Genomic DNA, 26,345 nt, shown 5'->3' on the forward strand with positions numbered 1-26,345 from the left:
AGTTGCAAGGTGGCACTATTATCAGAGTCGGCCTGCTCTGGCATATTCCGGCCCCGGAGGGAGAGAGGGAGGCTGCAATTCAGGTTTGCGGTGCCCTGCCTCACTAACAGCTGACATTTCCAACAGCTGTTACTTGTGAACTAGCTCCATAATAAAAGGAGAGGTATTTGGTAAAGAGGCTTAATAGCCACAATGAAAACTCCTTACGTTGTCAGTGCTGTTAAGCAGATCTGTTTATGTTGAAGTAAAGATTTCCCTGGAAGAACAGAAACGTACACCGGGCACTAATTTGACTCATTCATACCTGCTGACGTTATAACTTTATTTTTTAATTGCCTTATGATCCAAGTTGGGTCATAGAGAGAACAAAAAAAAGAAAAAAAAAAAGCAGAAAACTTGTGACTTCATTAGGGATCACCAGAATATGCATCTGTGTGGCTACATTCCTAGTCAATGACACGTATTTCAAAAAACTGTTGAAATGACTTTTAAAAAAATAAATGAGAGGATACATAAGGTGGCATAGTATTTGCTAAGTATTTAACTATTTTATTTTATGACATAATAGAATACCCTTCCAAATTGCTGTGAATGCTCAGCACATTAATTTCTGTGACGGTGGCGCACAGACGCACCGCCCCACGTTGGCCTGCAGGACCGAAGAGGCCATGCGACATGCCCTTCTCGCATTGCCGTTCGATGGATGCTGCTGCTGATCACATTCCTAAAATTCTTCTTGCACTCAGTAACAGAGTTTTAGGGGAAAACTCATAAGCATGAGAAGATGGGAATTCTACGAAATGGCAGATGTGAATCTAACAATGGCATTTACAGAAATGGCAGGAGAGCGGTTTAATGACTACATCTCAGAGAGGACAATTGGTTATGAAAAGCCTTCGGTACTCATTGTGTAAAATTTAATTTAGAGAGAAGGCTAAGGGCACAGACCAGAGAAAAGAGATCAGATGTAAAAACAAGGTATTAATTAGGTCCTGAGAAGTCCGCTCAGATAATGAAGAGGACTCTTCTCCTCACAATAGAATAACAAGAAGACGGGTATTGTTTTCTCGAAGGAAATGAACCAAGGTCTTTACACCAGAAACTGGGTAGGAAATGAGCTACAGAGCCACCTTTGTCAACGGAGCAAGGTAGATTCATTCTTGGTGACATTCTCAGAGAGTTCTGGTCTTCAGACAAATGAGATGGTATTATATCTTAAGTCTAAGATCTCTCCTCTATTTTTTTTCTGCCCCCACGCCCAGCGTATGCCAGGTCAAATTCCATTAGTTCCCATGCCCTATCCTACCCTGCTTCATTTCCCCAATGCCCACTCATGCTTCTTTTATTATTAAAGTTATTGGGCTGCCATTAGTTAATATGGTTATATAGGGTTCCCCCTGGCTGCTGTGGCTCAGTTGGTTGGAGCGTCGTCCCATGGTCTGAAAGGTCGCGGGTTCCGTTCCCTGTCAGGGCCCATGCCTGGGTTGAGTCCCGGTTTGGCATGTACAAGAAGCAACTCAGTGATGTTTATTTCTAGCATCGATGTTTTCCTGCCTCTCTCTTTCCCTCCTTTCCCTTCTCTCTCTAGAAAAGAAAAATGGGCGTGTCCTCAGGTGAGGTAAAGAAAACATTACATAGGTTTCACGTGTACATTCCATGATATACTGTCTATTTTGCATTGTGTGCCCACCATCCAAACCCAAATCTCCTTCCCGCACCATGTGCTTGACCCGTCGTCTCCCTTACCACCCCCAAACACACGCAAAGGCCAGTGCCTGGATGCGAGAAGATATTTGCAAACAGCAGCTCCGACAAGGGTTTAACATCCAAAATATATAAAAAGCCCATATAACCGAACACCAAATAAACAAGCATTCAGTGAAAACGTGGGCGAAGCACCAGGATAGAGGCCTCTCCCAGGAAGAGGTGCACCCGCCCACCCATTCTCCAAGCTCCCCTTTAATTGCTCCTCCTTGCAAAGATCTTTTCCTGCCTCATGAAATATTTAAGGAATGGATGAACAAGTGGAGCAGCGAGCGTTAATGCACACATGGAAGGCCGTTCTACCCAGTGGCTTCCGTCCTGGTGTCGTTACAGGATTGTGATTCTCACTGAGTGCATCCAACCACGTACAACAGAATCGCCCCAAAGGGTTTTTCCAGAGCGCAGACTCGCAGGCCGGTCCTCCGCCCCACGAGGGGCTCCTCTGCGGGGCCATGACAGCTACCAGCCTTCCCGGGTGGTCCTGCGCGGTTCCCGGGGAAGCCGCCGCTGAGACGCGATGAGCGTGCAGGGGGGTTGGTGGAAGGCCCACGTCTGCCCGGCAGGGCAGGGTCAGGACTGCAGCGGGCCCACGGCCCTGCTCCCGGAGGCGGGGCGAGGCCTGGCCTGGACCCCTCACTGGCCTGTCAGCGAGTGGGCTGCATGGGTGGGGTGGGGCTTGACTTCGGCCGACCCTGTCTCCCCAGCTGAGGGCACAGCACCTGGGAGGCGAACACCTCAGCCTGGGAGGAGGTGGGTATGGGCTGTGTGTCACGCAGCTGCCACAAAGCAGGGTCGCCATGTGACCAGTGTGTAGGCTAAAGCAACAGAAAACCGGAGGGGGAAGGGGTGGAAGAGAAAGAAGGAGTGGAGGGAGGAGGGGGCGAAGCAAGGAAGGAGGGATGCTAGGGGGTAAAATGAGACAGCTTACCTTTCCCACCTGCGCTGGGTCCTGCGGAAGGAAGGCCCGCCTGAGTGTGGTTGGTAGGGTAATGGTAAGGGTATCATAATTTCTAGTTTTAACGTGAACATTTCACCTAAAATGTCATAGGGTGTGCTTGAGTGATATTGTTATATTACAGAATTACATACTCATGAATTTGTAATAAAACATGTAGTATAAAGGAGGTGTTATTTGTAACTTCTATCGTAAAAGATTGCGTTCTCTAATGTTACCCGAGTTGTAAGGGATCAAAACAAGAACAGAGTCAATGACTGAAGGATGGATCTTAAGTTAGTCTGAGCCTCCAAAACTCTAGGGGGCGCACCAACAGCAGCAGCAGAGTGCCCTGCTCTGTGTATCGTGGCAGGTGTGTAAAAAGTGAAACAATACATGTACTTACTGCTTGAACAAAGGTTTTGTACCTAGTAGTACAGTTTTATGTGCTCTGACCGCTCGCTCGCTCGCTCTGAAGGGGCGGAGGAGGACATGTAGAGCCCGGGCTCAGTTACTCGCTGGTTTCACTAATCTGGTGGTTCTGTTTCTTAGGTGCCTGAAATGTGCAGACGCCCCGTGCCAGAAAAGCTGCCCAACGAATCTGGACATCAAGTCGTTCATCACAAGCATTGCTAACAAGGTAAACCCCGATTTGTTTCTGCAGACGAAACCTACTAACACCCTTTGATCTTGAGCTCCGCTGTGACACGTGACCGACGCATAGAGCTGTGTGTTGGTAGGGTGAAAGAATTAAAAATATGGTTTCTATAGGCAGGTGAAAATGTAGCCTACTTTATTAATTAGTCTCCTCCAAGCTGTGATGTGATTATTGTGAAACTGCATATTATTGCTTATTGTCTTAAAGATTAGTTTATGTCGAAATGACTGATTTTTAAATCTACACCTTCCCTGAAGGGATTGATCTAGTTTCAGGTTGCTAAATGCTTAGACATAGGAACTCCCATTGATTATCAAAACACATTTCAAATTTGTCAGCTATCTTTGTTTTAAAGTGTGCTTTGGTAATAAGTTTGGCATACCAAGGCACGTCAAAGGAATGGAATTCTCAGTTCTACTAACATTCACTTAACTTGCTTACAATTTGGAGTAATCTATAGAGACTGATAAGAGTTACAAACAAAAAATATCCTCCAAAACCAAAAGAAAGAAGGGAAGGAAGGAAGGAAGGGAAAGAAAAGAAAAGAAAAAAGAAAAGAAAAAGGTGCATGAATAGAATAAGAGGAATTTTGATTTTTAAGTTTTTTTTAAAATTTAATCAATGTAAGGCTATGCCCAGTTTTCATTCACTAAGTGAATGGTTGGTTGATTGAATGACTAATTAATAGTATCTTGTTTGTGAGGAGAGCGTTGCAAGCTCTTAGCCAAGTGTCTTTTCCTTTAACAAGTGAACAAAACCTGAAGGACATCTTCTCAAAAGGATGTGGAGAATCCTTTTCAAAGGTTTAATACCTATATTCTAAAATGCTACAAAAATCTATGTGCTGGTTCAACAACCCCATAGCTTTATATATAAAAATTATTTCTTAATATGTCAATTATTTTAAAAAATAGTTTAGGAGAAAAATGAGAAATTTATATAGCTCTAGGATTTCAACAGAATTAAAGGTTATCACTGAGGTAAAGAGCCTGGTATTAACCTACATGGTCAGATTTATAAGGATTTGAAATCTAGGTTGAATTTTTAAGTTGACCACTTCCTGTGAATCCAGGAAAAATTACTTATCTCTTTACTTTTATTTATGAAAGACAGTACCTGTCTTACAAGGTTTTGCTATAAACTATATAATACATGAAAAACCTCTAACATTAATTATTCAGGAAATATTTTGTTGTGGAATTATGTATTTCCCTATTCATTCAATATGACAAATATCCTCCAAGTGATTGCTACATTAATAGTTGTTATTTATAGAACACCTACTGTGTACCCAAAGCATCTGCCGTTTAGAAGTTTGGAATCTATGAGCAAGGACAGATATACTAAAAGAATAACCATAATTCAATGTGGTTAGGGTCACACCCCAGGAAATGCACTGAGTGTGTGAAAAAGCCAGAAATGCTGGTGTGTACAAGGCAGGTTGGGGGGATTCACTGTGTCTGGAACAGAGCCTGGGTTACATGCAAAAAAAAAAAAAAATATGATGGGAAAGAGACAAGGCCATCGGATTTGGATTACGTTGTGATGATCTTTGGATTCTGGGAAGGGACCTCGTTTGTTAATGTCGGAGTATCCCAAACATACATCATCATCATAGGAATTTTGTCATAGGTAAAAATAAGTAGCTTATGTGAAACATACATGTGAAATCGTATTTAATTACAACCTCATGGGGAAAAAAGTGAAATAAAATGTCCAAAGTGTGGAGTCTGAAATGCGTCGGCTGCAGTTACAGCCAGCGAGGCACCGCTGCCCTCAGGTGCCGGGGGGCTGGATCTGGGACCCGTGCTGGCTCCCCGGCCTCCCTGCAACTCAGCAGTGACTCTGTGAGTCGACTTGCTGTACACCCTTAGCTTGGATTTTTAAAAAAAAGACAAAAATGGAATAATGGCTTTCTTTGAAAAGTTTACCTCTAAGCAAGATCAGGATGATCTCTACTATAGGAAAACTTTCTGTCTTATTCATTTGCCACATTCTTGACCATCTCATGACATATTGCACTTAGGTATGGATGTAAATAGGCTTCCACATGAAGAGAAGAATTTGGATATATTTGATTGAAAATGAAATCTTTGCCGGGCATTTAAGTGACTCTTTGTAAGTAGTGTCTGTTGAAAAATCACTGTAGCAATCCTGAAAGGTCAGGGACTCTTGCTTTTAAAGGCTGCAGCTTTTTAGATATGTATCAGCTGTGTGCAGCGTGGGCCCGTGGGCGCCCCACATCACCCGGCCATGCGCCTTGGCTCTGGCAGGGCTCCCTAGGTTGAGAGGGTAATCGAGGGTCCCACGCCTCCTTGAGAAAAGGACGTCACCTGTATCGCATTGTGTTAGGCTCCTGTGCCTCGGGGGGTTTCGGGCCGGTACTTCCGTTCTTTATTCTCTGACAGACGGGACTACAGCTCCAGCGTCCAAAGGTGCCCCCCATTCTATTGTGCCTCCCCGTCGGGTCTCTGTTGTCCGCGCAGGCTGTCGCCTGCAGTTGTGGCTCTCAATTGGACGCACGCCTTTCTGGTTCACCAGACTGGGGATACTGGGCTGTGTTTCTTGACAGTTTTCCTTTGAGAAAAACAGTGCTTTATGTAAGAATGCATGAGGTCAATCTATAAATGTAGTGGGGGAAAAAATCACTGCTTTACAAATATCTTTGTTTGCTTTATTTTAAACAAAGGCGATATTTCCTTTTTAAATTTTACATTAAATTGTAAAGTAGATTTTTTCTAATTTCCATATTTTATAGAATCCACATGCTCAGATTCATGTGGCTTTTATACCAAGATAAATAAATTTAATACTACATGTCAGAGAAAAGCTGACTAAATGACTCCATGTAGAATGGAAGGCTCTTTATCATAGATCCCTATTGAAAGGAACCAGCAAAAGGTGTTGATAAATGCTACTGACAACAATATTTTTATTTAAAGAACGGTTGCCTTAGTATATGTGTATATCTGCGTACACACACACTTACATGCACCCACATACGTGCGCATGCTACTTGGTTGCAAAGCAGCGAGCAGTCAGATTTAGTGCGACCTCCTTTTGGGTTTGCCTTTAAATTTCAATGGCTGCATGGTTTCTACCTTTATCAAATAAAACTCTGATCCTTTCCAGAATAATTTTGTAAAAGCTTAACTCTAATTTTATTACTTCCTTGTTCAAAAAATGTCCGGGGCGCCCGAACGCCTAGAAACGCCTGCCTGGAGATACGGCCTCCTCAGCCTGTCGGGCTTCCTCCCCGTTCCATGACAGAGAAGGGGATGAAAAAATATTAGGAATCCCACCATTTGCTGCCTGCTGTTTTTTAAAATAGACATATTTTAGATACATAGAACCCAGAAGTAGCGACCGGATTCCAGGTTTCCTCCGGTACACAGGCGGGTTTCGCAGCTGTGTCGCCAGGTGGCAACTCTGCGCACCGCTCGCGGTTCCCGGGGGACTGACAGACGCTTACTGCCGGCCTGAAGGGGGCGCTGTGCTGGAGGGACTGCGAGTTTGGGGGGGCGGGGCATTCGCGCGTGGTCGCAGACTGACCCAGCCCGGCCCTGGGACAGGGACCACGGCGGGGAATGACCGCGGGAGCGCGGGGTGGGCTGGGCGGAGCAGGGCAAAGGGGAAACGGGACAACTGTGATAGAGTAACAATGGTGAAAAATAGCGCCTCGGTCTCTGCTATGTTCCGAGGGGGTAAACAAGCCGTTATTCTGCAGGGTCGTTCACGCCATTTGGTTTAAATAAACACTTCTGAACTCATGTGTCAACTTCCTTCACAGTTGAGAGGCCAGTTTTTGAATAATGTGAAAAAAGGTATTTTTCCTAGGCCTGAATGCATTTCAGATTTTACAGCTGCTGTGTATTATGGGTCTGTGTCATCTGGTATTTTAATTTGGGTGAATCTTGTGGCATAGAATAAGGTACTGTAATTCTAATAGCTTCCCCCTGTCTCATAAGATCATGTTTTCTGTACATTAATTCTATCCTCTTAAAACTTGATGAGACAGTATTGTTTATGCTTTATTAGTCAACATTGGATTAGTTTTATTTACAGTTTTGCCAGTTTTCTTCATTTTTTTCTTTATCTTACCTTTTTTTTTTTTGTCTTAGAATTTCCATGGGAGAACAGTTTACTTTTGCTTGAAATAAATACTTAAATTTTTTCATTCAGTAGGATATATTGTTGGCACACTGTCTTAGCTTTTGTTTCTGAATCTATGCTTGTAGTTTTTCACATTTGAAAAAAATTTTCACTATGTATAAAACACAGGGTTGGTAGTTGTTACTAGTTTCAGCTCACAAAAAAATAAATCAGTGTGGTTTGTCACGATCTGGTGCTACTGGAAAAATCAACAGGAGCCCAGTTATGGTTCATTTGAGGGTAAAAGGTCTTTGGGGAGAAGAGGTTGTTTCAGAGACCTTTTTATCTAAGTCTTTTTATTTATCCTGCTTGGTTTTTATTGTAAATCTGAAACCTACAGGTTGATGCCTTTCGTCATTTTAGGGAATTTCTCATGGTCTCTCCTCGCTTTCTGGAACTCCTGTTAAATATATGTTAAACCTTCTTACTTTATTATCCATGACTCATCTTTCAAACATCCATCTCATTGTTTTTTTTTGGGGGGGGGTTGCATTCTACATAGTTTCCTTGGATTCTGTTTTTGGGTTTCTTGACCTGTCAAATGTGATGTTAGAATGGCCCCACTGAGTTTTGAGCTATGGTTTTACCTTCCATTTCTAGCAGGGTTTTTTTTTTTTTTTTTTTTTAATATTAAGAAAAACTCTGGTCGCTTTTGATTCATTTTCCAATCCTATCTCACATAGTTTGTTATTTCTTTAAACATAGAAGTAGCTGTTTTTGTATTCTGAGAGTCCTGCCATCCAGTTTCTGTGAGTTTGACTGCCGTCTGTGACGGCTGCCGGCTCCGCCCAGAGGGCTTTGTTTCCTGGTATGCTTGCTTTTTTCTCACCTCTGACTACTCATGGTCTTTGAGGCTTTCTCTGTAGAAATGTTGTGAGGGTTGAAGTGAATATGTGTGTCTTCTGGGGATTCACGTTCGTCCCGCTCTCAGAGGACATGAAGACAGAAGCCCGTGTTCACGTGGGTTGGCAGGTGCCTCTGCCATGACCCCACTATTTCCCTGGCCTGTTGCTCATCACGTCTAGTCCGTGGGCACAATGACTTTTTTTAGAAAAAGGTTGTAACTATGATTTTAACTTTTAAAGTTGTAAAAGTCATAGCAAATGAGTATTTCTCAATACATATACAATCGATATTTAAGATATAATAGGTAGTCTAGGTTGATTGAAACCCAGTTTTTATTAGTAAATACTGGATTTAGGAAGGCATATGGAAGAAAGAAACTTGTGCAAAATAAGACAAAAGGTTTGCCACATCAGATGTTGAAGCCCATTATAAAGCTGCTGTACTCAAACAATGTGGGGTTGGTATAAGGTGAAAGTTTGTAAACAGAACCAAATAACTACGAGAATGTAACGTATACTGAAGGGGCATTTCGAGTCCTTAGAAAGTGATGAGTTCTTTGAAACGTGGTGGTGGTATAATTTTGACTTTACCTGTATCAGACCATCTGATAAATTATATGTGGGCTATACTTTTAAATATAAAAAGAAATGTACGTAAGTATAATTTTGAAGCTACAAACTATGTGAGAGCAAATTTTACTGGGCATATTTTAAAATAACAGCTAACCAAACTTGAAACCAAGTGAACATTTTGTTTACCATGCATGTTTTAGGCTAAGAGGTAACTTCTCTATTAAAGAGTTCCTGAAAATTTAAATGAGATTAATAAACCAACCCAGGAGATGCATTGGCAAAGGTTATAAACATTATAGAAGAGACAATACAAGTGATTAATAATCATATTAGAGATGTCCTACTTCCATATTATTCAGGACTATGTGCATCAAAGGATGGGGCACCAGTTTCCTCTCATCTGATTGTTGAAGGTAAAAAGTTCAATAACCTATGCTCTGGGAGGAAGAAAACCAGAAGTCTCCTACAGTAGAAATATGATGAATATCACAAATATTTACATACTGGTGTGCCAGTAATGATGCGTTATCTGTTCCTAGAGAAATAAAAGTACCACCATGCAATGGCATATGTACAATAGTAGTTATTACAGCAACTGTAGGATTGTTTGAAATAGCAGAAAACTCGAGACAACTACAGTGCCCGTCAGCAAAAGCATTGCTAACTCTGTTATACTATGTATTGTAGAGTATTATGAATCTGTGTTTTAAAGGTGTATTATTATACTTATTGACCTAGAAGTATATGCCTATTAAGTGAAAAAGAGTAAGTTGCATATTAATATAAATAACGTGATGCTGTCTTTAGAAAGAACTCCAGTCTACATATAATCTGCATATAGAAGAAGGATTTAATTTAAACTCAGTTTCCTTCATTGGTTGAGGTTGAGGGAGAAGTTATTAAAATGTTTGTCATAAATATCCATATTATATTACTTCTACAATGAGCATGTATATTCTAATAAAAAATAAAATTTAATAGTAAATTAAAATAAAGCCAAAAGGTCCAAGGTAACATGTGATGGGCCCTATTCTAAGTTTTTATTTTGGTATAGATTAATAGAAAGAACCAGATTTTTCCCCTAAATGACTGATAGTTCCAAATCTGTTTGTAAATCATGTAGTTTCCCACTATTCTGAAATGCTACGTTGGTCATATGTGTAATTCTATCTTTATTTAGGTCTGTTTCCAAATCCTTTACTTATTCTATCACTCTATCTTCAGTAGAACCACAGTGTGTTTATTACTATCCTGTGCAATATACCTCACCATTGAGTAAGGCCATTTCTCTGATATTGTATTTATTTTCAGAATACCCTAGCTTTTTGCTATGTATACAAGATAAAAAAAAGCTCTATAAAATAATTATAGAATACTGTGTTCAGACTACAATGAAATATTAATTTAAAATTATTAATGCAAGTGTAAGCTCATCTTGCCTCATTCATCAGTTGAAATAACATTAACTGAATTTTCCAGAATTCAACCTTTAATTTTAATATATAACTTACTAGTGTTGAATGTGGCAAATGGTAGGATACTGAATTTACTTGTGTTAAAGACAAAGGGCTGGAATATCACTTTCAGAATGTCCCATCTTCTTTAATGTGTTGTGCTGGAAAAGGTAGATGAATGTTACTTTGTCTATTGAATCATTAATGCTTATGCAAAATCTGTCTTGTTCTTGTTTTGTAATATATGTGCCTTTGGACCTTTAAAGGTTACATTTTTTACTTTTAATCCCAGCCAGTACAAGGTGCAATGGTAACTGCCTTGCTTCATATTTACTTCAAAGAATGAACATTTAGTTCTGAAAAACCTCCTGTAACTCAAAGCAGAGTTTATCAGTCAGTTCATTGTAAACTTCAAGCAACATAAAAGCTAAAATGTGATGCCAGTATAGCTAATGGAGAAAGGGTTTGCACTGTGTGTCTTCAGCCAGTTTCAGTGAAACAAGTGATGCCACATTGTTTCTGGCTGTGTGTCTACATGGACTCATTTAAATAGGTGCATTCATAAATATTTTTTAAAAATTTAAACTTTTTAAAGCACAACAATGATATATAGTCCAATTATATATAATCAGTATTTATTTATAAATGAAGCTGGAATCACAACATTTTTCTTTAGTATAATCAGGACAAAGGATAACCTGTATAAACACATAAAATACTAGTTAGACTATATTAATATTAATAAGTGAAAAGTTGATGTAACAGGAGCTGGACAAATGACATTTTACTCTAACGAGCCGTCTCATTGTAGAAAATTGGCCCTTGGAACACAGCAAGGCTAAGTGGTTTGTCAGGGCCACACAACCCCTTGATACTGTAACCGAATTTTCCTGAGTTCTTGTCTCGTGTGCTTTTTGTCTGCATCTGACTGCACTGTCTGTATGAGTGAAGTATCTATGAGTTATTATTCAGGTATGAAGTGCTAAATAAGTAACACATTTGCTATCATGAAGAGTCTTGTAAGTACTATTAACATCTTGAATGGTGGATAAAATGTAAAACTTTATTTTTTTTTTTAAAGATTTTGTTTATTTTTAGAGAGAGAGGAAGGGAGGGAGAAAGAGGGAGAGAAACATCCATGTGTGGTTGCCTCTCATGCGCCCTTCTACTGAGGACCTGGCCCGCAGCCCAGGCCTGTGCCCCGGCTGGGAATCAAACTGGTGACCCTTTGGCTCACTCAGTCCACTGAGCCACACCAGCCAGGGCTATAACTTCATCTTAAAGAAACTGCAGCTTAGTATTTGGAAACAACTCTGATGAATTGAAGAATTTTAAATAACTTATTATCATCCAAACTGATTGTAATTGTGAAAGTCGTAATGGGTTTAAATCGGTTTGCGTGGAATAGAGCGCTTCCTGGTGATCTCTTGTACCCACCGTGCAAAGAGTGGCGGCTGGCAGCTGGCCCTCAGCCGCGGCGGTGACACGCTGTGGCGGACCCCGGTGTGGCCATACCCGTCAGCCAGGGCACCGCTCACTCTTGGTGGTGAGGGGCGCAGCTTCACAGCGCTGCCTGACTTTATTTTTTTTAATAGAAGAATATAGGAGTGTTACAGTCTAGCTCGAATGGCATAAATAATGCAATTCTGTTCTTGTTAAGTAATTATCTTATACGTATGCCATTCAGCAACAGTCACTGAGCTGGTTTTAAATTGTGTTTGGGGTAGGGTTATTTGGGGTGAGATTATTTTGAGCTCTTTCTCACCTTCAGTATATAATTTTTCTATAACATTTATTTTTTGCTGGGAATATAAATGTAGTTTGAAAACCTGACTCACAATTTGACTTGAGTATTTTTGCCTATTTAAATAGCAAATGAATTTTTAAAAACAAAGAAGCAACAACAAAAACCTCCACTGTTTTTCTCTGTGTTTTTGAATCTTAGTAACCAGTATATTCTAAATTAAATCAGATATGGAGTGATTCTCAATTATTTCCCAGGTAACCAGGAACATGTGTGGTGTTGCTTTGTTTTCAGTGTAGCATCTTTCAGAAGAGGGAGATAGATGAAGGTTAATAGTACACCCAGACACTAAATGTCTACTTCAAAATCCTAGACACCAAGTGCCCCTTTAGTATGTGTTTATTTCTGTCCAGGTAAAAAATGAATAATATTTAAGCCACAATTCTGGTTACCTTTTTAAAAAGATGTACAACTTAGTCGAATTGTAAGGAAAAAATAATCTCAATGGAAAATAAAATTTATGATACAAAATGAGAGAGATAAAATTCTTTCTTGCTGCCTGTCTTCCTAACATGAGTTTCCTGTAATAAACATTAAAATCTAAACACGTAGATTAACATTTTAAGAAAATCTTTTTAGGAGAAAAAGCCTTGGGGGGCGGCTTGAGGACTCAGATCAATCAAATCTGCTCTATGCTACTTAATGTGCTGGGCATCTTGTGTGCGTCATTTAAAAAAAAAAAGAATACTTACTGTAAGAATGACTAAGAAGGACTATGGAACGGCGTTTCTCGGGCGATGGAGCTGGGGTTTACAGCTCTCACACTTCCCCCCAGGCATCTGGAACAAGCAGGATTCAAATCTAGCTGTGGTTCGGAAACCCGCGAGCACACGTGTGTGTGTGCATGCTTTTTAGCCGAGCACCCGAAGGTCAGACAACATTTTTATTTTCTGCAAGAATGGCTATTTCCTGCCATGTTGAGTGAGTCTAAAGTGCATTCATAGTTCTCAAAGTCTAATCATATGACTTTTCTACAATTTAGTCTATCTGACATAGGAAGAGCGAGCTCTCAGAATAGAACTAGCCGAACCTATTCTTCTGTTCTCTTTGGTCCCCACAAGAAGGTGAGGGCTGCCGGGGTAGGGATTTCTGTGTGTTCTGTCCATGATGTACCGCCTGCTCCCTTGACAAATGGGAGGGGCCACACAGGTTGCTCACTAGGGATGCTGACAGCCACACCGGGTATTCCTGTGTCTATGTTTCCTGTCTGTGCCACCAGAGACATTTGCTGTGCAATGAACCTACATCAGTACTCTCCCCGTTAGGTATCTCTGGACAGAACTGTAAGTAATGTTAATTCACCCCCTCACATGTGCAAACCTACTGAAATTTACCCAAGTATTTTTTTTGAAAAATGCAACAGATTGGAGTTTATCTTGGAAGGGGACTTCCATCTGTGAAAACTGTCATTGGAAGAAAGAAGAACACTTTAAAATAAATCCACCAGCTGTATTGATAATGTTCTGGTGATATGAGGGCCTGAATATGATAGGACTATTTGTTAAATTAGTTCTACCATATGAGAGGGTAGCTGGCTTGTGAGTTTTTCATGTTTCTTGATAATGACTTTAAAAACCATTAAATGATAGTAGGATAACACTAATGTAGTTTCAAGCTGTAACTTTAAAATAAAAAGCAAAGAATAAATGTTCAAATTATCCGAAAATAACTTGCATAAATGGCACATGTTGTACCTTCGAACATGCTTTAAAAACCCCAGTGAGTAATAGAAAATTCAACACCTGCAAAATATCGGTGAGTTAATGGACTGAAGAACATTCAATGCCTCTCCTTTTGTGTTGATACACAAACAGCAAACATGTCCAGCACTTTTCTTTTTTTTCCTTTCAGATTTTTGTTTAAAGAACGGGTAAAAGTAGTGCTCATGCTTTTATACATAAAATGAGTCTTTGCGCAGATCTGGAATTTACTTTTCATCCCTCCTGACAGAGCCCTAAACATTTTTTTTTTTTTAAAAACACAGCCGAAGACTGAAATGCCTGCGACTGACTGAATAGCGTGAAGAACCCCGTTGAAGTGGGTCTGAGTTTTCTGGAAGGAGGCTGTTGGGGTATCTTTAGAGGACCCTTCTAAATTTAAATTGTACAGCCTTTACTTTTAGAAAGGCTTAAGAGCTCACAGAAGAGGAGTCTGACCTCTTGTTTCGACGGAGGACCCCACAAATCGTCCCACTTACTCTGGGACAAAAAGAAATGTATATATTGATCTGGAAGTTCTCGCAGTGGAGCTGGGGCGGCGCTGCCTTCCCGACAGGCATCGCTGGCTCGGCGCGCAGGCCCTTCGAGTCCCCGCTCGCTCAGCGCGGGCGCAGCCGGGTCTGAAACCGTGTCCGCGCAGTGCTGCGTGGCGGTGCCCTTCTTGCATCGGTGTCGTCGTGTCGTCATGTCATGTCGTCATGTCGTCTTTCCCTCCCGCGCCTGTCCTCTCCCTGTCTGAGAACTTGCAGGCCTCCTCTGCAGTAACCTCGCTAGGCAGGCCCTCGGCGCGCGTGCCCTTCCGTTACGAAGTGTCAATCCTCACCCTCGGGTCGGTGCTCACAGTTCTCTACGAGAAGGTGCAAGCACGTTCCCAAACCGGATCTTCTGATTGTCGTGTCCTAAGTGGGGAAGGAACAACGGGAGCCCACCTGCTGCGCGATCGTGCCAAGAGGGTGTCTGGAGACTCCCGACCACGCCCTTGCCTGTCGTTGCCCCCTCTGCGCCCTGTGACCAGGCTGGCCCTGCCGCAGCCCGCAGCGCCTTCCTGCCTGGGCACCGAGCATCCCGACGTCGGGGAGTGCGGGCTGGGCTGCTTAAAACACCTGCTACGGGGCGTCTTACTTACGAAACCCCCGGGACTGCTGGTTTTTAAACATTGCGTAGCTGCCTGCAATTTCATTTTGGTGTGAGGGTTAGTCTTGGAGTCGAGAGGGTGGAAGAGTCACTGAACAGCTAGCTTCATTGTCGCGAAGGTGCTGACCGCTGTAGACTGGCAGATCATGCGCCATAAATGTGATTTTAAGTGTTTTATTTGTTGTGCTTTAAAAAGAAACAGGCCTTGTTCTCTTCTCGTGTCATCATCTCATGTGCAGTCTTAAAACTCAGTTTGGGGCTTATAAACAGGAGCTACTCTTGAGGAAAGATCCCTAGGTCTTTAATTGGTTATATTCTTTCTGTGCTTTCCCCCCAAATATCCTGAAAGGTGAGCCACAATTGACATTTTCCCCTATGATAACATTTTATATTACAAGGACACTTTTCATTATGCAATAGGATTTTTGAGTCAGTGAGTCAGCCAGTAAATACCGTTAATCAATCACATCAAAGGTTCCTGAGATGTCCAGTAAGAAGAGGAAAAACACTGACAGTGAGTCTGAGGTTTTCTCCAGACACGGCCAGCTGCCTGGTTGTGGGGCCGAGAGGGGTCCAGGGTGCTCACGGAGGAGCCCGGGGGCGTTGCTTAGGAATAGACTGATTCCTTCCACGTTAGCTTTTGCTTTTCACGACTATTATTAAGTAAAATTGCCCAAGACTAGAAAATAAGGCCAAGTAAATGCTGGTATCATTTATGACTATCATACTAAATATTTTTTAAAAATAAATATGAGGTGACACCTAAGTATTAAGTTTTCTAGGAAAAATAACCCATGGTTCACTCTGCTATTTACTATTAATTAAAAGATTTGCATACAGCAGAGATGCAATGCATTTCTGTTTCGTAGAAAGATAATTCCGAAATTTATCTTGGAAGTATTTGTGAAGAATTCATGTAAACTGTTATTTAAATACTCTGTAGAAGTCACGTTATAAGCCATGTCAGCCTCAAATGCCCTTCAAGTCAGTTTTACTATTTTAATCATTCTTTATTTATTAATGAGTCAGATAAAATCTTTGACACATGCTCCTTTCATATGTGTAAGAGAGTTTTATGTTACCTTTTGAAAATTATGTGTTGACAGTCTGGTGCTTTATTACGGGCCCCTGTGGGTGACATTAATGAAGATGTAACAAAGACGGTGGAGAATGTGTCCAAATTTGTGGGAACAATCAGATCTTAATCTCTTGAATTAAGTAAAAAAGACTTTAAACTTATAATAACTTTCCATGATATTGTGTGAAAGATCAAAACTAATAGACCTATAACTGTATTTTGTAATCTATTAAGTTATTAACAATATGCTTCTGTATTAGCATGTTCCTTGGCTTTAAGAGGACAGAGACATGGCTTTGAACCCCAGCTCTGCAAGTCCTATGCTACGTGGTCCTTTGGCAAATTATTTAACCTTTCTACCTAGATTACCTTATTTATAAGTTTCAAAACACATTCTCCCTGTGTATTCAGAAAATATGCACTGAAGAACCATTTGTGTGTGTCACGTGACTGTTGGTTGCCAAGGAGACAAATGCAGTTGGACCATCATGAATGCTGTTGGAGCCATGCATTAAAATCTATTTTTAAATGTGTTATTCAGTTACAGAATGTCAGTTTGATTCTTTTAAAATAGATTGCGGTATTCTGGTTATGTGTTTAATTGTTTCTTCTATTTTGTTTGCCTTTTCTTTGCTGAATTTCCATCAAGATTAAGTTGAAGTATTTTTCTGCTTACTTCAGTTTCTGGATCATCTTGGGGGGGTCTGTCTCATCTACTTATTTTTTTCTCTGATTATGAGTCATTTAATTTTGTCTTTGTGCCTAAAAATTTTTGATTGAGTGCTGGACAGCTAAAGAATAAATAAAGAAAGGCCTGGCAAAATACTGGGAATGCAGCAGAATCAATAAATAGGAAAGTGATTTGACATCAGCAATCTGTAGTCTCTAATGATTTGTATTTACGGTTGGGTTATTCATGGGAGCAATGTGTGTGTTTTCAAAGACCTTCAAGAGTGTTTTAAACAAAGCCAAAGGTAAAATAAATGCATTAGCTTCATATTGTTAAGTACATTCTACCATTGCTTTTTAAAAATGTACTTTTAGAGTAGTTTCATATTTACAGGAACATGGTGAAAACAGCACAGAGAATCCCTGCATACACCTGCACCCGGTTTTCCCTATTATTAACATTACAGCACATTTGTTACAATTAATGCAACATTATTTATGTATTATTACCTACTAAGGTTACAGTATCTTTATTTCCTTAGTTTTTACCAAATTCCCATTTTCTGATCAAGGAATCGGTCCAGAATAACATACTACATTTAGTTCTCGTATCTCCTTAGGGTTCTTTTGACTGATACAATTTCTCAAATCATCCTTATTTTTGATGTGCTTGACAGTTTTGAGGATTACTGGTTAGGTCTAAATTTTACTTTTGATTAAAGGAAGAATAGCCCCCAAATAGCCAACTTCTTATTAATCCTTTAGTAAATAATGACAGAGTGGTACAATTTGTGGACACGTTGGTTTCTGAGACCTCTGTGTAAAAGGAGTGGATTCTGAGCTCGTTTGAGGGAGGCAGGTGTGCAGAAGGGAGATGCGCGAGGCGCCCCACCAGGGCCTCCGCCCGTGCTCCCGGGCTCCCGCGCAAGGGGTGGCATCTGGGCCTTTGCGCAGCAGAGTGCAGTTGTGGGGTGCTGACTGGCCGGAGTCCATGGTGCTGGGAATCCAGGGACACGCCAGGAGAACTAAGGGCAACGGGGCCCTGGCTGCTTCTAATGCCGGTAAATGAAAATGAACCAAAGTGTGCCCTTTTTTTGTTAAAGTTTGAAGATTTATATTTTAAGCTTGTTCAAGCAATAGACCTCACTTACTTTTTGTTAAAAACAAAAAGAATCTGTCGCAGGATATAGTGAGATGCCTTGAGAAGAAAGCTGTGACCGAACATTTATATTTTCAGTTTCCATTTTCCAAAATTGATTAATTGCTCCTTTGTTCGTATGCCATGCACTGACCGCTCTGAGGTGTCAGATCCTCTGCTAGTTACTGCGTGAGGGTTCCTGACGGTGAACAGTATTGTAAGCTTTGCATCTTCAATATGTCTTGATCTTCCCCCCGCTCACCTAACAGAAAAAAATCTAGGTCATAATTTGAGTGTTTTAAGGATACATTGTTTCATAAGAAAATTTTTATTTTATTTTGGCAGAACTATTATGGAGCTGCTAAGATGATTTTTTCAGACAACCCTCTCGGACTGACCTGTGGAATGGTGTGCCCGACCTCTGACCTTTGTGTAGGTGGCTGCAATTTATACGCCACTGAAGAGGGGCCGATTAATATTGGTGGACTGCAGCAGTTTGCCACTGAGGTAAGAGCTGCACGTTGCTTTCCCCCTTATTAGCATAAAGATGTTAAAGTAACCTGAATCCTTGATCTTTTGTTGATATCCAACATGTTTAGTGCGATACACAGCTAAAGTGTAGGAGGTATGTGCTTTGTGCCATAAACAGTATTTTTATTCACCAACTTGACTACAAAAAATGAAACTTTACAAAACCATATGTCAAACTAATTGCAATCCCAGAAGGTTATTAAAATACTTTGACTGAAAGTTACATAAATTAGAGGATCTTAAAATGGAATTTATTCATCCACTTTGCACCAGAGTGTCTAGAGCGGACCCTGTTGTGAAAAGGCAGTCTTGCTTAACAGGTTCTTTCCCCTGGAACTCTCTTTAATCTTCACAGCTTGAAATGACATGTCAGTATTATTCTGTAACATTTTATGAGTAATAGAGGTTATGGAACATTCGAACACCTGGAAACTGAATCACGTTCATTACCATTAGATGTTGGTAACTTGCACACGTGAAGGATGCACGTTTGGGCGCTGGTACATAATGGAATACAAGGGGAGCCTTTGCCCGGTTGATGTGATGAGTTTGGGCCGCGGCTCGCTCTCTCCTGGGGCCTTTGCAAGTGGCTTGGATGCTCTGGCACATCCTGGGCTCTGTGGGATCTCTCGCGGGGGCCCGGCCGCCAGGTCAGTTCGCGTGTATCATAAATGATCCACTTAGAGGGGCACGGCCAGGTTGTGTAACCCTTGGGGTCCAGTTTGCTCGAAGGCCAAATTAAGTGCCTGTCAACACCAGATGTTACGGAACGGCTTTCCCATCCGGGTTTGTCACCTTCAGCGCAACGCGTTCCTTCCTCGCAGGGCCCTTCCCGCAGCGTCCCTCACGCGGAAGCCCCGCTTTGCGCTCAGCAATAAATCAGGACTAGTCCCTTCCTGCGTCCTGACAGCTTAATTCTGAGGAAGGGCTCCTGGGAAAGAGAAAATTGAAACAATTTGAGGGAGTGAGTTGTTGCAATAAATTCTAGGATTTAATTTCTTTTCTTACCAAATTCAAAGTTGTATTAGGCTTCCCTGGCCAGTGCAAGGTATGATCTTTACAGCCTGAGAAAATCCTTAGTTGATGGAGAAGAGTCACTTGAATTCTCCCCCCATCTGTCTTTGGGGGCCCATCGTCTCTTCATTAAACCAGGGCAAGCTTGCCAGGATGTGGTAAGTGAAAGGCCACGCACTATGTATATGAACTAACACTGCATTTCAAAACAAAGTGAGTTGAAATGATATTGTTAGTTTTTCAGTGACCTGGGTGAGAGACAGACAGACAACATTCTTCTGAGAACTCTCTCTTGTTTTTTCTTTTTTAAAAGTTTTTATAGATTTATTTTTAGAGATGGTGAGGGAGGGGGAAAGAGGGAAAGGAACATTGATGTGTGGTTGCCTCTCTCACGCCCCCTGCTGGGGGACCTGGCCCGCTACCCAGGCACATGCCCTGACTGGGAGCCCAACGGGCGACCCTTTGGTCTGCAGGCTGGCGCGCAATCCACTGAGCCACACCAGCCAGGGTCTCTTGGTTTTAATGAGGTTACCACCACCCGCTTCCAAAACAAAGTCTGTTTGTTTAAGACACAGCATAGATTAGGATGGCATTAAAGGCACTTTAAGTGAATCATGGCATTTAGACTAAGACTATTTTCCTATTTCATTCCAATTATACTTTGTATAACTGTGGCTTCAAATATATCTATTAAATCATAAATAAAAATCTCCTAGGGAAATTATGTAGAATGGCTTTCCATTCATTCTTTTAAGTTGGCTGCTTAGGGGAAATTATTCCGGAAAGTTCTATGTTTTCTAAGTCAAAGGGTGGTGCACTTAAATTTACCTGACTGACAAGAAGATAAGCAAAACACAAACAATGTGCTAATTTACTGCCAGTGAAAAGAAGAAGTATAATGTACAAAATACTATCATTCTTTCAAACTATTGAACTATTGCTATGAGTACTTAAGTCAAAGCAGAACATGATGCAAATAGTCTCCTGTTTTGGTTGTTTGATAAAACAATGATTGATTTTTGACCTTTAAAGAAATATAAATCTATTTTTCAACCAAATTAAATAAAGGTTAGGAAAGCAGACTGAAGCAGCATGATATTTTTCAGAATTGCTTTTCCTATAACTTATCAGCGATTTTTAAAATATCAGCCCTGTAGTCTCCCAGTTGGGTTAAATCCACACCTTACTCTTCGCCTGTGCACACGGGCACGTGGTTTAGAGGGGCAGCGGGAGAGGGAAACGAACCGCCCAGAGGGCGGCCGGCAGGGCGGCCCGGGGGCCCGCTGCTGCTTTGGTCCCGTGTGCCGCTGCCGCTCAGCCCTCGCTGGCCCCGCGCCCGCGCAGTGGCCTTCCTTGATTGAGACGCTCGCGTGAGCCTCGGGGACACACAGGCCGTGGGCCGCCTCTCTCTGGGAGGCCGTTTCTCCTGCTTCAATCAGGTCTAACAGTGGTGCTGTAGTAAGGAAAGTTGGCAATAAAATATTAATAATAATATTTTGGTTTGGATTTTCCTATCAATTTCATGAGAGTTTTTACATTTCTCTACAGAGATCTAACGCTTGAAATTTTTATTTTAAAATGTGTTTGAGCCCTCACCGGTGTGGCTTAGTGGGTTGAGCATTGTCCCACAAAGCAAACAGTCGCCAGTTCGATTCCCGGTCAGGGCACGTGCCCGGGTTGCGGGTTCCGCCCGGATGGGGCACGCGCCAGAGTCAGTGATCGCTGTTTCTCTCTCACATTGATATTTCTCTCCTTTCTCGCTCTCTCAAGTTAATTACATAAAACATTTTAAAAATAATAAATAATGTGTGTTTGAGTAATTCAATTTTTAAGATATCATGTATTTATCACATTTAACAGATCAACTAGACTCTCATTGCCTCTCAAAATTAACTAATGAGTTGTTGCAAAAGGAGAATGATGTAAGAATAGACCATTTTACTCATTTCCTAAAGTTTGAAAAATAAGTATAAGTAGATAATTAGCTTCATGTCAAATCAGTTCTCTGCTGCTGATGTGAAAGAGTAATGGAGGCAATATAGACAAATTAAAGTACAACACCAGGGCCCCAGCCTTTGACTTGAAATGTTAGAATTAAGGAGGGCCAGGGGATCATTATTTAAAATTGTTGCCTCGATTATGAACTTTTAGGACTAACTACATTAGATTGGGAAATTGATGTCTAAACTAGTATTTATTTTTTTGCAATAAACACTTCCTGAGATTATTTTAATGTACACACCCTGACACTGTATGTTTAGTTTAGTTTTTATCCTTTTAGTGAAGAATGGAACTGACACGTGAAATTCCAGACTAAACCAGGTGATTCACTGAGAAGAGAATTACTCTCTAGGCTTTACATGAATTGTATCTCTCAGTAAGTTCTTTATATGACCTCTCATGTGACATTACCCAGTTCTTGTCCCAACATCATACCCTATTTATACACCATCATATACTATTTTCATTTATTTCTTTATTTTATTGAGTGAACACAGTTCACATCAATTCAGTCAGTACTTATAATACAACAAAATAGCACAACAATTCAACCAGTACTTAAAACACAATAAAAATACACTCTTATATTTACAATTACCCCAACACTTACATTTTGCTCCAACCCTGCAGTCATCAGATGGAAGGACCGTGAATGAAGAAGGAACATGCTCACGTGACTTGCTTTGTGAACAAATACTTTTTCTACCGTGTCCCTTTCGAACAAGGAGGCCACCGAGAGCCTTCAACTTTGGCCTTGTATGGGCATAGTCAAGGAGAACATAGACATATGTACATGGATAAATAGTAGAATAGTACAGGTACTCACTCCCCTGAATAATGTAGTTTTGTGATACATTCCCTCTCTCATAGAAAAGTGGGAACAAAGAAAGTAAGTGCAGTCCTCAAATTAAAACCAGTGTCAAAAAGGTGTGCATAAGCTGAAATGTGAGATAGAATATGCTCCAACTGTATGCTATGCTGGCTGCTTTATAAGTAGGATAATCAAACGAATGAGACACCTTGGAAAGAATGCTGTTAATAATTAACCCAGTGCACTGGACAAGCTGGTGTGAACACCCGGTGTGATAAGGTCCCACTGGGTAAGTATTCAATTAATCAAACGACCATTGATTGAGCATCGATTAGAACTAAGTGTTGTTGAAGGCTGCTTCTAAACTACAGGTCCTTAGACCCATTGTAGTTTCTCAGGAAGTGATAAAAGCCAACAACTGAAATTTCGTAGCAGACACAATAAGACATCCGAGCTTACATTAGCAGCCTTGGACTGATAATCCAATCTTCATTAATTTTTGTCACTTGGTGTTGGAGGTGATTATACCTTCCAAAGAAAAGGCTTGGGCAGGGGAAGTGCATCTACAGTGCACCTCTTGGCATCGGCTTCCACGCGTGTTCGTGGGATCTGACTGTAAGAAGTGGGTAAACAGCCCTGGAGACATGTCAGCTATGTGATGTATTCCCATTTTGGACATGAGGAAACTAGGGATCAAAGTGACTAAACAATCATAGTATAAACAAACTCCTGTTGCCCTGGAGGATGGTAGGCACTTAGAACTCAACTAATCCTCAAACTAGCCCTCTAGGTAAATACTACTCATTTTTGTGTCTAAGTAATAGAGGCCCCCTGCGTTCGTTAGCTTCCCTGAGTTGACCTCTGATAAGGGTGGATCTAATCTGTACGGCTTCTCCGATTCTCGCAGGCCCAGGTGCACGTCACCCATGCATGTTCAGCGGGCACCAGGATGTCTGGTGGCAGGTGCGTGGGATTCACCTGTGGGCTCAGCCACAGGGCCCTTGGCCATGTCCCTCGCAACTCACAGAGTGAGGCCACCAAGGCTCAGTTACTATGAGCTGAGGAGCGACTATTAAAATAGGCTGTCTGAGATGAACATGTAGGGCTTAGGCATTTTCTTGGTTTATGCATGTTACCCAGAAGCTTTTTTTCCCCCTGGCCATCCAAGGAGTGTTGTATAGCCAGGTTCCAGGTTTTGTGGGGCCTGAGATGATGAACTTTGCATTTCTTCCGTGAAAAATCACACAAAAGCAGTCCTGCACATTTTAAATGCAGGGCTTTGGAAGGGCTCCATGTAGCAAGGGATCCTGGAGCTTAAGCTTATATCTAAAGTTTTATTTTAATTTGGAAAGCCTACCCCAGCTTTTGTGGTAGCTGGTCTATGCGCAAGTTTAGGAATGAGTCTAGCATATTTATGATACAGTTTGGCAAACTGATCAATTACATCTATCAGCTCATGCACCTAATCAAAAACTAAGATCAGTTGCCATGATAATAAATAATAACCAATAATTATCACTAATACTTGTTACAGGCCATTTACAAATAGAATATGGATTACAGAAGTTATTAGATTAACGACACCTCACACTTGCCGAATCACCCCAACCTCTATCATCTCTGAGTAAAATTTCTCTATACTACTGTTCAAAAGAATATCACCAATAGTTTGTGAATACTCTTCATACAAAAAAAAAAAAAGAGTAATTATTTCTGGGAGAAAGGAGAGGTACATGAAAGGTGTACATTAAACAGTAATGAAATCAATAGTTTGTACCCTGGCAAAATGTGGCTCTCCGGGATAGAAATGCAAGTAATGTCTCTGTTAAGGCTTGATTTGTGTCTCTCCTTTCGGTCTTAATGTGATGATTAATAGAAAGGAATGATGTCTTGATAGATTTCACTAAATATCTGACATTTTTCTCCCAAATTCTTTAGAAATCTACTAAAAATCGTGAGTGCTGGCACAATGGTTGATAATAAAACCGTAGGACTGACTGAATTGCTAGGTGATTTTCATCACAATATTTTAGTTTGTTATAAAACTATATATCTATAACTAGAGTGTAAAGTATAAAAATAAATTTCAGAGATTTGGGGCCATAACTTGGAAAAATTGGCCAAAATTGCATGGTGGTTAGGATTGTTTGCTATTGTTTTACTTTCTTGAATTTTTTAATAAGTCCAAGTATGTGCACTCTGTGGACACCTTGCAGTTTAGCATGATAGACTGTCATTGATTCGAGTCTAACCAACTTACAATATGTGCACTTTTGTAAATCTGTTATGAACGGTAGTCTGTAAAGCAGTAGAAAGCAGTGATTCTGTATCAGTACGAATCACATGCCAGGGGCATGATGCTGTGAGTTAAGATTTAAATCACTCACTTTTCTCCAAAGTATAATAATAAAAGGAATATAATAAGTACACAGTAAAAATTAATAGCTGAAGTAAAAAGGAAGATAGAAAGCTTTTGGGGCCATAAATGGTAGAGAAATGCTCAGCAGTGAACAGAGGCCTTGGGCCTCTCGGGTCGGCCCTGCCCAACCTCCAGGGGCTGATGGGGAGTCTGACTGTGTGGGGTAATAAGGACCGAACGTGTCGTGCAAGGGAGACAAGGGGCCTCCCCCAGCCCTGGGGAGAAAGTTGAGAAGGAAGGTGCAACCGCTGTGCAGGGCTGGGGCTGATGCGAAGCTGCTGGCGGAAGCGGACAGCTGTGCCCAGAGTGCGGGGCGCGTGTCTGCTGGCATGTAACCTGCCTCTGTGACATTTCTAAGTGTCACCTGGGGACTGGAGCTCTGACTTCCAGTAAGCAGCCTGGTTCTGCCGTTGGGGACAGAGTGACGCTGGGTGATGCAGGAAACAGAAGGGTAAGAAACACTCAACTCAGAATAAGTCTGAAACAGAAAAGTCAAAACGCATTAGAAAAGTTAGTGCTACCAAAGACTCAACCCGCAGATAATGTTATCCTCATGAATCAGAAATAGCACCATGGTTAGTCCTTTAAGATGAGCAGGCAGCCCTGGCTGTTGTGGCTCAGTGGATTGAGCACCGGCCTGTGAACTAAAGGGTTGCTGGTTCGATTCCCAATGTAGGGCACATGCCTGGGTTGCAGACCGGGTCCTCAGCAGGGGGTGTGTGACATGCAACCACACATTGATGTTTCTCTCCCTCTCTAAAAATAAATAAATAAAATATTTTTAAAAAAGATACATAGGCAAAAAATAATGTTAAATCATTAAGTGAGTGATGATGAGTTCAGTATGAAAGCTAATGGAAAGTATTTCCTAAAATGACAATACCAGTAAAATGTTACATTTTTGAACTGGATACGGACACAGATGTGATTGGTGAACTAAACAAAATATAGATCTGAGAAATTCAACCAGAGTAACAATAAAGAGATGCAAGTGTAACAGACAAGTTAAGAAGCTTAAAAGACTCCAATCTTTATGAAAGGAGTTTCCGAAGATGGAGGGAGATAGACTGGCAAAAAGAAGCCTCAAGGCAGTTCTGGTGGAGAATTTTCAAGAAAGAAAGGAGAGCTGGAACTCCTCCACCCGGACCCATGGTTGTAACATTGGGGAACGACGAGAATCGGGGCCGGATCGGGGCCTCTGGGAAAGGACAGAAGAGGCGACGTGAAAACCAAAGGGCAGTTAGACTGAGCCCAGGCTCCTCAGCAGCAGCGATGGATTCGGAAGCCAAGAGCCCCCTGTGTGTCAAGGGCTGGGTAAGGCACTCGATTTCTCCTCTCACCATAAGGACAAAAAGAAAGGTATTTTTTTAAGGCATTCTAGATCTAAGGTGGCATATCACTCACCCTGTTATGAGAACTACCAAAGCTTGGTTATTCTTGGGGACGTCACAAGCCTGGAATGGGCGGGCGGGGGGAGGGGGGGAGAGAGAGAGAGAGAGAGGAAGAGAGGAAAAAACCAGGAACAAAGAAGCTGGCAAAATAGGGCGTTCATATAATGTACACATTGACTGTGAAGTAATAATAACAACTCGTTTCGGGTGTTGAAATAGAAGCAAAAATAGAACTTCCTACAGTATTCAAGGCGTCT

At 41.3% G+C, this 26,345-nt stretch overlaps 1 protein-coding gene across 1 annotated transcript in view; it reads left to right on the forward strand.

The window, feature by feature from the left end:
• DPYD (dihydropyrimidine dehydrogenase) overlaps positions 1-26,345 on the forward strand; it is a 527,599-nt gene that overhangs the window by 121,376 nt on the left and 379,878 nt on the right. The window contains exons 4-5 of the mRNA XM_054564805.1: positions 3,251-3,338; positions 18,267-18,428. Of these exons, the coding sequence (XP_054420780.1) occupies positions 3,251-3,338; positions 18,267-18,428 (250 nt within the window). The remainder of the gene's footprint in view (positions 1-3,250; positions 3,339-18,266; positions 18,429-26,345) is intronic.

This window comes from Pteronotus mesoamericanus, unplaced genomic scaffold (assembly GCF_021234165.1).
Source record: "Pteronotus mesoamericanus isolate MK-2021 breed Mesoamerican mustached bat unplaced genomic scaffold, CSHL_Meso_final scaffold_99, whole genome shotgun sequence".
Lineage (NCBI taxonomy): Eukaryota > Metazoa > Chordata > Mammalia > Chiroptera > Mormoopidae > Pteronotus > Pteronotus mesoamericanus.